This window comes from Austrofundulus limnaeus, unplaced genomic scaffold, assembly GCF_001266775.1.
Source record: "Austrofundulus limnaeus strain Quisiro unplaced genomic scaffold, Austrofundulus_limnaeus-1.0 Scaffold344, whole genome shotgun sequence".
NCBI classification, from domain to species: Eukaryota; Metazoa; Chordata; class Actinopteri; order Cyprinodontiformes; family Rivulidae; genus Austrofundulus; species Austrofundulus limnaeus.
The window spans coordinates 350,089-362,831 of NW_013952746.1; the positions used below are offsets into that span (position 1 = coordinate 350,089).

The 12,743-nt window shown below is 37.2% G+C and overlaps 2 protein-coding genes across 3 annotated transcripts in view; both read right to left on the reverse strand.

The window, feature by feature from the left end:
• Positions 1-7,344, reverse strand: part of relb (v-rel avian reticuloendotheliosis viral oncogene homolog B) — a 14,368-nt gene extending 7,024 nt beyond the window's left edge. Inside the window, exons 1-3 of one of the 2 annotated variants that reach the window (XM_014022852.1) lie at positions 7,059-7,344; positions 6,916-6,975; positions 5,515-5,687 (exon numbers count right to left, since the gene is read on the reverse strand). In XM_014022852.1, the coding sequence (XP_013878306.1) occupies positions 5,515-5,687; positions 6,916-6,975; positions 7,059-7,092 (267 nt within the window). In that variant the 5' untranslated portion in view covers positions 7,093-7,344. Of the gene's footprint in view, positions 1-3,412; positions 3,515-5,514; positions 5,688-6,915; positions 6,976-7,058 lie in introns of those variants that run through there. The other variant, XM_014022853.1, reaches the window with a different exon arrangement.
• A 1,293-nt stretch (positions 7,345-8,637) lies between these two features.
• Positions 8,638-12,743, reverse strand: part of clptm1 (CLPTM1 regulator of GABA type A receptor forward trafficking) — a gene marked incomplete in the record, with an annotated part of 13,861 nt that continues 9,755 nt past the window's right edge. Inside the window, 4 exon segments of the mRNA XM_014022831.1 lie at positions 8,638-10,201; positions 10,884-11,051; positions 11,304-11,439; positions 12,205-12,300. Of these exon segments, the coding sequence (XP_013878285.1) occupies positions 10,032-10,201; positions 10,884-11,051; positions 11,304-11,439; positions 12,205-12,300 (570 nt within the window).

Consider the following 12,743-nt stretch of genomic DNA (forward strand, 5'->3'; position numbering starts at 1 on the left):
TACATACATACATACATACATACATACACACACCTCAATTCTGTTTAGTTTTAAGCTTTAAACATAAACTTTCAAATGCAGTACTGTGGTTATTTTGAGTGTTTGACCTTAGATCAGTATTACAGTTTTTTTATTATTATTATACATCAAGTTTAATCATCAACTGCACTATAATCTACTTGAACTTTGTGGTTTGTGATTGGCTTCTTTTTCAACGTCCAAAATGTGTTACCGTGTTGTACAGTCTCGTGAAAATAAAAGTAACAGAAGAAAGTGCCAAACACAACAAAACAGATTTGTTTAGAGCTGCTAACCACCTGCAGACCACTCAGTTTGGTTTTTAAAAATAAGAGTCTGATCAGTGACCCAMAAGACTGAAATAAGTTCACAGAGATGAACCAGAATGACTTGCTGATTGAAAACTTATTTAAAATAAAGTATTTGAATTTCTTTTGTCCTTGTGAGAAAACACACCATAGCTAAGCTGCTAATTAGAATGTTAATTATATGTAGATTTTAACCAAAACATGGTTTAAAAAACACACACTCACAAACCATTTAACTGTTCAATTGCTTCTTAACACAAATACCTAATCAGCAATCATGTCGCAGCAACCCAGCACACCTAGACCACGTTACAAACTCCAGGCCCGTGGACCAAATGTGGCCCACCGCAGCTATAAAGATTTATCAATGACTTAAAATAAGCTGCTTTAAAGCCAGCATTAACTACAACCCCCATAATGCAGTTTTTTTTATCTGCTATATGAAGACAACCCACCACTGGGTGGAGGTGAACAGGGTTCAATCCTTATTCGACGTGTAAAATCTCTGCTGCATTTTTGACAACTACTTTTACTGGAGCCCAGTTGTATTGAGAAGTGGGAATTTTCCACTTATAAATGTAAACTTTTAACAACATTTCTGTGTTATTTATTTCACATTTAACCAGTCGTACATGTAGTATTTTCAGTGATTATAAGAGGATGTGTAAAAGATGTTTCTATGCAGAAAATACCAGGTAGAGTCCAGTTAGTGTTTGTTAGTGGTGCTCAGCCGTAGCAGTGAGAAGAGGAACATGTTTTGTGTTTAGCCGAAGTTTAACACAAAACGTCAAGAGTTTACCACAACTGGCCCTTTGAGGAAAACCATGATGGTCATGAGGCCCTCCGTAAAAATGAGTTTGATGATCCTGATGTAGGTGAAGTGAGGACAACTTGAAGTTCCAACTGAGAATCAGAACAAATGACTTTGTTGTTGGTGTCAGATTAGCTGCTTTGAGTATTTCTGTTGATCTGCTGACATTTTCACACACAACCATCTGTAGGTTTTACAAAGAATGATCCAAATATTAAAAATGTCCAGTGGCAGCATTTGTGTGGACAAAAAACGACATGCTGGTTTAAGATGATACAACAAATAACCACCTATTACAACATAGATCTACAGAAAAACCACTTCCTATCAGACAACCATGAAGCTGATTGGGCCCTAATTAGATGACAAAAGATTAGAAAAACATCACCTGCTCCGATGAGCGTCTGTGGAGGAATATTTGTTTAAATAGGCCGAGGATTTCAGTTTAAGCACTTTGAGAGTAAACAAGAAAAAAAAATTAATCTCTGCGAGACTTCAACCTCAATCTGTGATGACCTGAAATGCTGGGAGCCTGTTGGAAAACCTCCAAGCTAAAAGGTTTCTGGGGAAATAACACACAAACCCATCAACGGTCCACATTTATATTGTGCAATTTGAACCTCAACCAGGTTCTGTAATGGGCTTTACAATGTTTCTCAACTCCCCATGAACACACTCTTACACTAAACGTTTTCTTACACAAAAAAGAGAAATCTTGTGAAACGTGCTCGTTTTTAGCTCATGTTTTATTAGCTTATTTAATTGAGTCAGATTTCTTAATTACTTGTTTTGTGTAATTTCTTGTGTTTGTAATTTCTTGTCTTATCAAATCAGGTTTCTCTTGTAAATGAGATTTTGGATCTCAATGTGACTACCTGTATAAATAAAGGACAAATTAAAATATGCATTTATACTCTATATACAATGTTTTATAATCTCATACAATCTCATCTTACACAGCAGCAATAATATTGGCTAAAGACCTTTTGGCAGACGGCAGGGACGGAGGATTGAACCACCAATCTTCCAGTTAAAATGACCAAAGCTACCCCCAGTTAGCAATGCTAATCATGCTAATGAAAGTTAAACGTTAATAAAGAAGATAAAAAATACTTGTGCCGTTATAACTATTAAAAATAGCAACCAAAAAGAAACACTAATCTGGATTATAGAGCAGATATACTGTAAATCTTTATAAAATGKGTCTTATTTGTACATACTCCTTAGTTCTGTATCTTGGGAAATAGGATTATTATGAATAAAGTCAATTTTTATTTAATCAAAAATTCAGAAAAAAGAGACTTAGCACAAAAAGTAAGGAAATTTGGGTTTGGTCGATTATTTCTTTGTTGTTTATTGGCAATAAATCTTATAGAAGGCACGGCAGCACGTGGGGGTACCAGAAACTCAAAAATAAACTGTTTGGCAGAGAAGATTTGGCAATGTTTTCATGTGTGCATTGCAACCAACATACTAAGCTCTACTGCTCATCCCACAAATGCATGTTCCTTACAAATGTGGCACCATTTATAAGGGAAATATACAGGCTTTTTCACAGCATAAGGAGCATTGTTACAACAAAGAAACACTCTACCAAACACTAATTTCTTTGCTTTTTGTGCCAAGYTTACATACTCTCTAAMACAAATATCTGAAACAGGTACTATSAAWAYTGGCAGGTCAGAGCTGTACAAAAATATAAATTGGAATCRGTTAACACCTAAAATTTGTCCATAAGTTAAAGTAAAGCGGTAAAATCGAACACAATCTACAACGATACTTCAGTACTAACAAGTCGTGTCTTCAATACGAAGCATTTTTACTTTCTTATACTGAAGATTTTTATTAGAAACTATTCTAGAAAACATAATCAACCAATCTGATAAAATAAAAATCCCCCAAACAAGTTTTTGCTCAAATACTTGATATCTGCCAGGTAATAAAGTAACCACTGCAGTGAAAGCTAAAAGCCAGAGCAACTGTCTGTCCATCACCACACAGAGCTCAACATGTGCTCCATAACTCCTCCTCTTTCATCTCATTGTCTTATTTGTTCCGTTACACCACAGACCACCAAGCTTTTCCACTCCCACTCATACTTAATAATTTGCTTTTACTTTCTCTATTCCTCCACTCACCGATTTCTGCCTTCTTCGCAGCCTTGGATTAATCTCAATCTAAAGAGAACTCAACTTTGTCTTCAGTAAAACAATCAYGATCGTACCTACAGGGAACAAAGAGTTAAAGAACCCGACTCCTCTCCGTGAGCCCTTACATCAGATTTAAAAAGTTGCTCCAGATATCCGAGCGACGGCTCAGCGTGAGATCATCTTTTGTAATGTCCCATCAGGCCACAGGCGTCTGCTCTGAACTGGGGAGTACAGTACCTCTTCACCGAAACACTGAACCCAAACAGAAGGAGCGGCACTCAGAGCCAGCAGAGAAGAAACAGGAAGTCAGCTCAGACCGACATTAACCAACCAAGAGCAGAAACGACGTGGAGCAGGAAAAAATGTGACCTTTAACCTCTGGTGGGTTTGGCTTGTAAACAGAAGAGAAGACAAACTGAAAGCAAGAGTCAGGTTACGCTTTCTTCAAGACAATGTCCTCCTCTTCCTCTCTCCATTAAGCATGCTTGGAAAGATTTTTACAAGCTTTGTAAACAAAATTATATTTACACAACAATATCATAACTGGCCAAGTACCAGAGAGTAATAAAACCTGCTTTCTGTCATTTCTTTCACTTCGACCCGTCTGTGCAGGTTGCAGCATCACCACCATCTTATCGGGTTACAACATCTCTGATCTCAGCGCTGCCTGGAAACCACGTGCTTTCTGCTAAAGAGTCTGACCTGCTGGGCTGCCCAGCTGCTGCTGCTGGTGCTGGTGCCCAGCTGCTGCTGGTGCCCAGCTGCTGGTACCGGCAGCAAAACCTCCAACCGTCTGCAGTCAGCAGAATACCAATAGGAGCATCCTCCACCCACAGCTCACACTTCAACAGCAGCAGAATCATAAAACGAGCACAAATAATGTACAAAAACATTCAGAAATGCAACATTTTAAAACTGCGCTTCAAAACATTTTAGTTCACAAGAAAAGAAAGTTGTGAAAGTCAATTTTACAACTTAAGTGAAAAGCCCGAATTTCTTTAATTTCCAGCTCATTCAGAGTTTCTGCTGAGTCAACAGACTTCCATTGAACCTGATGTTTCTCAGCTAATCCAGTTAAATGACCTGATGTGTCTTTCTAATACAGTAACGTTACACTTATGTCACCATTCATGGCCTTCAGATCATTTTTGTCAAAGCTACCGTAATGTAAATATAATGTAAAAAACATCAACCTTACAATAAACAGGAAACAACATCTAAGACAAATGTAGGAGCATTTGTGTTTTGTTTTTAAATATTGTTAAAGCCAGTGTTGTATAAAGTACCACAAAGTGATACTTGAGTAAAAGTACAAGTATCTTACCAAAAAATTACTTTGGTAAATGTTAAACATTACTTGAGTAAAACAGTCTTAAATAATCTATATTTTTTGTACTTAAGTATTAAAAGTAAAAGTACTGATTTAAAATGAGCAGTTAGATTTTCTGTTAGGACATTTATTAGAAAAAACTGCAGAAATGACTGTCGTATTAAAATAATGAATTTATGTTAAATTTAGGATGCACTAGTCTGTTTCAGTTTATATACATATATCAAGGCTGCCCAAACTTTTTCCCCAAAATGAAAATTTATCTGAGGACTGTGGCCAAATGTAATAATATAATTCATGAAACACAAATACTTTTATTTTAATGATTATGTCCTGCAGGAGTGTGACATGATTTGTTTGTGTACAAACTAATACGGTATCAGAATTTTATATATTTATACTTCTCATTCAAACACAATTAAATTCACTCTGTCTAGGAGGCACAATTTCTATGGATAGTATTTATTTTTTACAATAACTAGTTGGAATAAAAACAAGCAAAAAATGAAATTAAAGTAATGACTTTCTACTTCTTGCCTTTTTTTAAAAAAAATGTAAGGAGTAGAAAGTAGAGATATTTGTGTGAAAATGTAAGAAGTAGAAGTAAAAAGTAGGATGAAAAATAACTCAAGTAAAGTACAGATACCCAAAAATTCTACTTAAGTACAGTAAAGAAATATTTGTACTTGTTACTTTACAACTCTGGTTAAAGCTTGTATTTAATGTTATCAATCTAATGCCTCAATTGCCCCAAAACTGACTTTTTACTCTCTTACAGTCTTTAAATAAAAACGTTTCACTGCTCTCCTGCTCAGAGTTTTCTGGGTGACAGAAAAACCACAAAGGAGGTTAAAACCAACCAGGTGGAAAAACAAAGCACGATCAAAACACACTGACCTTGCACGACGTGCCCCGGGGCACCAGCACCGGGTGAGAGGACGTCAGAGGGTTCTGCGGGACCATCCTGTGGTTCTGCCTGAAAGTGTCCGGATCGAACAAGTCCCGGGGCGCAGGAGGTGGTCCRGGTAGCTGCAGCTCATTTTGCTCCTTGATTAATTCTTCAATTAGGTCTGTGTTAAAACCATAAAACAGGCTCACATTGTAAAATTATTTAACAACCAGGAGTTCAAAATGGCCGAGAGCTGAAACATTTAAAATATACACACAATATCWGGAAGTATTTAACCTATAATCTTTTTGTATCATTTAAATAAGTTAAACTAGAGCGTTTCACAAAGCTTAACAAATAAAAACAAACATTTCATCTTAATAATTTGATATAAGTGGTGTTTCGAAGCATGTGACTTCTAGTCTCAGCCCGGCGCTGTTGTTAAATCACAGACATTTAACCTGTACTGTTATTATGGCTCCCAACAGGTAAAAATACCCAGCAGTTTGATCTGAGTAGGTGTTTGTGGTCTGTGATGTCTGACGTGTCTCTAACTGATTTCCTGATGTAGAAATGTAAACAAAGCAGTTGTAAAACCTTATTACCAACAATAATACTGAAAAATTCTAAACGATTACTTAATAAAAGTTCCTTTTTGTACAAATTTTAATATTTGCAGTCTGTTTGTGTAGTTTTATAGTCATCTCAGAGTTTTTTTTTAGTTTCTTTGTCTGTTTAGCTGAACCCACTCGCAAATCCCTCTCCTCCCCCCAGGGTCTTTGTTAGCCTGGTCCACGCGAGACATGTTTTGGTCGCAGCATGAAGAATCTGTGTGAAACTGACAGAAACTCTGACAACCCTCGGGAGGGAGGGGAGGGAGAACTGAATGATTTGCCCATGAGCTCTTGTAAACTGAGCTGCTCAATGAAGTTTTAAAGCTTGGAGCTGCACACTGAAATGTCTTCAACAAATAGGGAAGGGGGAAAAAACAACCTTTACTCTTTGTTATTTGAATGATGGGTGCATCTATTTAGGTTTTAAAATGTAAACAAATTGAGCAATCTGAATATGCAAACCTGGGAAACTTGGGTAATTTTTGGAAAAATAAAAATATAATAATAATGTCCTGATGCATCTCAATAAACCAGGTAGAAACATAAAAAAGTAGATTATTATTATTATTATTATTATTATTATTATAGGTCCTCCAGTAATAATAATACATTGATATTTACACTGTCATAGGAGATTAATTAATACAGAACTAGATGAAGATTGATTGCAAAATATTGCAAGTTGGTCATCTTTAGATGTTTGTTATTGTTTTTACTTCAGCTCCAGGTTAAAACCATGGCGCATATTTTTGTTGGTGCAGTTTGGAGAGCTAAAACGAAGACGTTCACACTCACCRAGACTTGGGAATAAGTGAGAGCGAGCGTCGGTCATCCCCGGACTGGGTGTTGGCTCCTCTGCAATGACAAAATCACACGACTGAGAGTGTGGTCAGTTTGACACAAACAAACACGACAATACAAACGAGCTTTAAACCTACCAGAGGTCCCGTTAAAAACGTCCATGTCTTTCATCGCATGGGAGCTCYGCGTAGAAGCAAAAGCAAAACTCCGACGTCGTGTTTTTGAACTCGTTCCAAACCGGATGAATCCAGGAATTAGTCGTATCCGCTCGGTAAAGAAACCCTGAACGTGGGCGAAACGTCTCCWATCGGTTCGACAAGCGGCTCTAAATGTTCTGACTCGGTCTAAAAGACGTGTTAAATCAATGTAGCCGTGTAATGACCGAGTCGGGCTGATGAAAGTTCGCTTCAGTTTTGTTTCCGTAGCGGCGCTCTCTGATTGGCTGCTGCAAAGCACGGAAATCCCCGAGGGCGTTACGTCACCTCTTCAGTGGGAACCCCCCCCCCCCCCCTCTCTGGAGTTGTTGCTGCAGGTTCAAAACCCATCACTTAATTTACATATAATGCACCCAAAAGGAGTCGTCACCCATAAAAGGAGATGTTTTTTTTTCCATCATGTAAGCTGAAGGCACGTTTCAGTGGTTTTACTGCGCAACAATATGTAACAATATGTTAATCAGCTTCATATCAACTCACGCACACAAGTGAACCAACAATATGAAATTTCTCCTGGTTATATCCTCCTGTTTTCGCTAAATACATATTTTTTAAAAGTCTCTCAAATTTGTCACCTGGACCAATGACCTGTCTGCGCGTGTAATAAACCTGTTATTGACCCACAACCATACTTTCTACTTTCGCGCAATGCTCTACTCACTAGGTCCGTAGTGCGCATGCGCATTTCAAACCGATGCGGGGCCCTTTTAAAAACATCCCTTTTAACATCTGGATTCACAACGTTTGTTCCCAAACAAATATTTTATCGTGTACAAGAACAGTTTAAACACACCAGAAATATTTAATTTAAAAACAGCGTCGTGCAATCAGATCTGGCTTCACCTGGATTATTTATAGGTTTGATTGTTTTGAGGAGCAACAGCGACACCTGCTGGTATACAGACAAATAAACCCAGWTTAAAGGAAATTGGAAGCGTTTAGAGGAAACTGTGACTCAGCACTGACCAGAATGACCTGGTCAAATAAAGTTCTGTACTGTAACAAGTTACCCTTAAGGTAATTACTGCATTTAACATGCAATCGATACTTTTAAAATTCTATATGCAGATATAACTTAGCTTTAAATAAAATAAATCCTGTCTGGTAAATTTTACACAAACGTTTTTGTCCTTGCATATTTCTTAAGCGCAGCTACATGAAGACAATTTATAGCAAAACTTCCCACATGCATTATGTGATTAAAATAAATAACACTCTGTTCCGGTCTGAAAATGYCCATCAAATTAGTATGATTCCTGCAAGATCCAGTCCACAATTAAAAAAATAAATTTAAAAAATGTTTTTCACAAATGTTAAAATTATTGAGCCAGTTTCATTAATACACTAAATGAATTTGGTATTTTGCGCCATCATTACTACAGACTGCTTGTTTGAACCTGCATTATGGGAAACTTTTGTACTTCTTGAATAAAATCATTAACTGGAACAAATCTGAACGTTTGCCAATAAATAAAAACACCTGGAGGAACCATGACAAAAATTTAGTCTGTCAGAAAAGAAATTTATTGCCTAACCTTTTAAACAGCATGACACACTAGCTACACTTAAAATTTAAAACCTGCAGATTGTTTATTTACAGCTGATTTTTTTTTGTCATTTTTAATTTGACGTTCGACTTTAAATTGAGCTTTTATTCGTAAACAAGTTTAACGAGCTGTCACCTTTGGGATCTCAGACAGGAGGCTGTTCACTTTGTTGTTTATCAGAATTTAGAGGGCTCAGCGGAGAAATTAAATTTCCTGCAACGTCAACAGAAACCAACATAAAAATAAAGTCAGCAGCAAAAATATTGTTCAACATTAAAAAACTAGGAGTGACATTTGAAAAAACAAGGTGTTGCATAGACAATTTAAATCACAATTTTAGTATAAACATGAATTCTCAAAAATTTAATATGCATCAACATGGAACCCATTTCTTTGAGATTTACAGCACTCAAAAAAACAAAACAAAAACAGGAGATATTTTTTCAGCACACATCTGAATGTCTGTCATGGTGATTTAAATTTTGTAGCATGTAGGCAATTTAAAAATCAGACGTTCAGCTGAGGGGAAAATGAAAATCAGATTTGCAAAGTATCAGCTGTTAGATTTAACATTGGAATTAATAACACAAGTCTGTACAGTTTGAGGATATACAAAATAATGTTTTAGTGACTGAAAAAAAAATTAAGTCTGACATATATTTATATTAATACCAACAAGGCTGTTATTTTTTCTGTTCAAGTCTAGAACAATAACCATTATTAAAATTGAGAGTAGTAGTCATTGTTTCGTGGCCCTGCAGGCTCGTCCATCAGGTCTCCGGTCACCGCGTCKCTTCTTTAAACGTGACTCGGGATCTTCTCCAGTTTCCTCCAGCACTATGCACCAGTGGTCCAGGCAACCCCGAAACACRGTGCTCACATGGAATGAAAAGAAAATCTCACAAGGAACCGACACAAAGAACAAAACTTGGCCTGTTTCTTCCCTGTAATTTTATATATATTAAAAAAGTAGTATCTGCAACCTGTTCCCCTCCAAATATCAACTCCAAGACACCGTAACCCTCTGAAATCAAATCATACAGAATACAGTACATCACGTTTTTGTTTTACTTCACTTGAACTGCAGAACAAGAGGGCAGGGGTGGGTGGGGAACAGAAATAAGAATTTACCAAGTCTACACTGAATATATTCCTCTGTGGAGCCACAAAGAAACCAGAAGGAACAGTTAAACTGAAWTTTTTTCTTTTCTTTTTTTTTTGTAGCGGCGTCCATGAACAATAAAGAACCTTTGAACTCCACCCCGCTTCCTGCCCAATTCCCACGAGTTCTCTTTGCCCCAGCAGTCAGGGCCGTAAGGTGGGGGGACAGAGAAGTGAAAGGTCTTGCTTAGTCGTTCTTCTTCTCTCCTTCTGGTTTGTCTGTGATGGCGCTGGCAGTGTCGGGGTCTGCCGTGTTGTTCTGAACGTGGTCAACTCCGCTGGTGCCGAATTCGTTGACTCGGTTTGGATCGACACGATAGATCCAGCGCTGGTAAAGGTAGATGAAGAACACCACGTCTGCAAGAGAGCGAACAGGTCAATCCAGTCAGGTAGAAGAATTTAGATCAACTACTGTAACCTAAGACACACTGTTTTATAAGAAAATGGCCTTTTTTTTTTACTGTCAAGTGTTTTTGTTTTAAATTATTATAAAAAAAGGCAGCAGAACAGACAGCTGGATAGTGTTTCAGTTTGATTTGCTCATACAGCTAATGTGTTATTTATCACAATAAGTCTAATTTCTGAGCACAGAACTTGATAATTATTCATAATTAAAAACTGATTGTGATAACCATCTAAACTGAACCACTCTGAGACAGTCAAGATTATTTTATCAGGCAACATATTTACAGTATACAATCTAGYCATCTGACTCTAGAGGGGGTTAGAGGAATAACTACAGCAAATAAAGGGACCGACTCCACAGGAAGATTGTAGTTTGAACAGTTGCTCTGAGATATTTGAAGCTTAAAGAGAATATAGTTGTGCATTTCTTTTTGTCAGCATTAGAAGAGAATAAACAGAACATAGCTTCCTTTAAACAAACCACAAATCCTTTTSGATTTACTGTCCGCCCACTTTAGTTCCCTACACCAAACAATGAGTCAATCATAAAACACCTCCAGTGTATTTATCTCCATCGTCCTCTTAAATAACAGAAGACTATAAATAGTTGATTTTAATAACGAGGAGGACTCACCATCTCTGAGGCATCCTATCCTGTACATCATGGGCATCTTGATCACAAAGGCAAACAGGTCATCAATAAAGGTATTGAGAGCCTTGTAGGTGAGCATCCTCCATGGGAGGTGAGCTACAGATTTCATTTTGTAGTTGATGAACAGCTGCGGCGTCATTGTAATGAAACCTAAAAAAACAAAGATGATTATATGGACAACTCCACAACAAGAGGCAGTAAAATAACCAGAGGGCAGCATGACTGCGTGTGCCTATAAGTCTAATAGTACACAGTGCACTAGTACAGGCTCCTGGGATTTATGTATGTAAGCATGATGCAAGTATGAGAGCACGAAGCAGCCACTCGTCTCTGGCCGTTAAAACAATCAGCTGAAGACAATCTCTCAGCACTAATGTGTGTGAAGGCGTCGGGTGAACTTACCAAAGGTTAACAAGAAGCCGTAAAGCATGCTGAGCACCCATGAGTACCAGCCTTTGTGCTCCACGTAAATTAAACTGTAGATGGCATAGCAGCCAAACAGAGGATACAGCAGCCAGGACAGGTATCTGAAGGCCATCTGTCAACAAAACAACAGAGGGAAGATGTGGGTCAAAGCTGTCAGAGTAACCAAAACCCAAAGAATGAATTCCCTCAAACAACAATCCTGTATTTGCCTGTCATGTATAGACACCATTGTGGTGGGATGAAAGGTCAATTTCACTAATAATGRTGTTGTCCATGGTGTTACTGGTAATTAACAAAACATTCATGTAAAGAACATGCTTGATGAATACCAGCTTATCCAAACCATCTGAAAGTGGTCTTTATAAAAAATAAGGTCCAATGTGCAGCCACAGTCTTAAACTAAACATGGAGTTGCACCATGAACAGCAGAGATAAACACTGACCTGTAGTCAGTGATGTCTCCTTGTCGCTCAGAACACAACACAAAAACTGATTCATGTGAAATACTTGTTTTTCTTGCTTTCAATAGTTTTAGCCTCTGAACCACTAAACAACAAAGGCAGACACTAGTGAACTCAAATATCTCTGGTTAAAGTCCACAAAAATGGAAAATAGTCCAATTAAATGTTCACTTGACAACACAAACAGCCTAAATTAATCTATATTCTACTTTATATGTTTTACAATATATATGGCAACATTTTCTATAGCAGTTATTTTAAATGTAATAATTTTTCTTCAGATCATCTCAAGTGTTTTATTTCCTGCTGTGGGGTCCTGGCCTCAGTTTTGAGAACCATTGCTTTATTTATATAATTGCAAAGACAGAATGAAAGTTTGATGATTATAACTGTGTGATGCAGATGACTGAACTTACATCATCATAGATTTTGGTTGAAGACTCCACATATGTTGACTTGTCTTTAAATACCAATCTTGGGATGATTCCTGCAATTTTGTTCTCTCGGTCCAACTACACAGAAGCCAACAAGAAGTGGTTACAATAATGTGATATTATGCACATAAAAGAGTAAAAATGTTGTATAAAACTCAGTTTTTACATTTTTATTACTCATAAAACTAGGGATGCACGATATATTGGCATTAACATTGGTATTAGCTGATGTTTGCATATTGGTATTGATCCGATAAGTAAACTGGGCCGATAACAACGTCCAATATTGATTTCTGGCTCGTTGCCCATCGAGCTTCTGTTTTGGGAGGGGAAATGTTTGGTTGAGTGATATCTGTTTTGATCACGATACTGGCTACACAGCCAGTAATAACTGGAGAGCCATGTCAGCGGTCTGGTTGGTTTTTATGGTATCAAAAAAAAGACACAAAAAAAATCACTGATGATGAAGAAATAAATAAACTAAATAAACTAATAATATTTGGTTTCGTTTTCTACTGAAG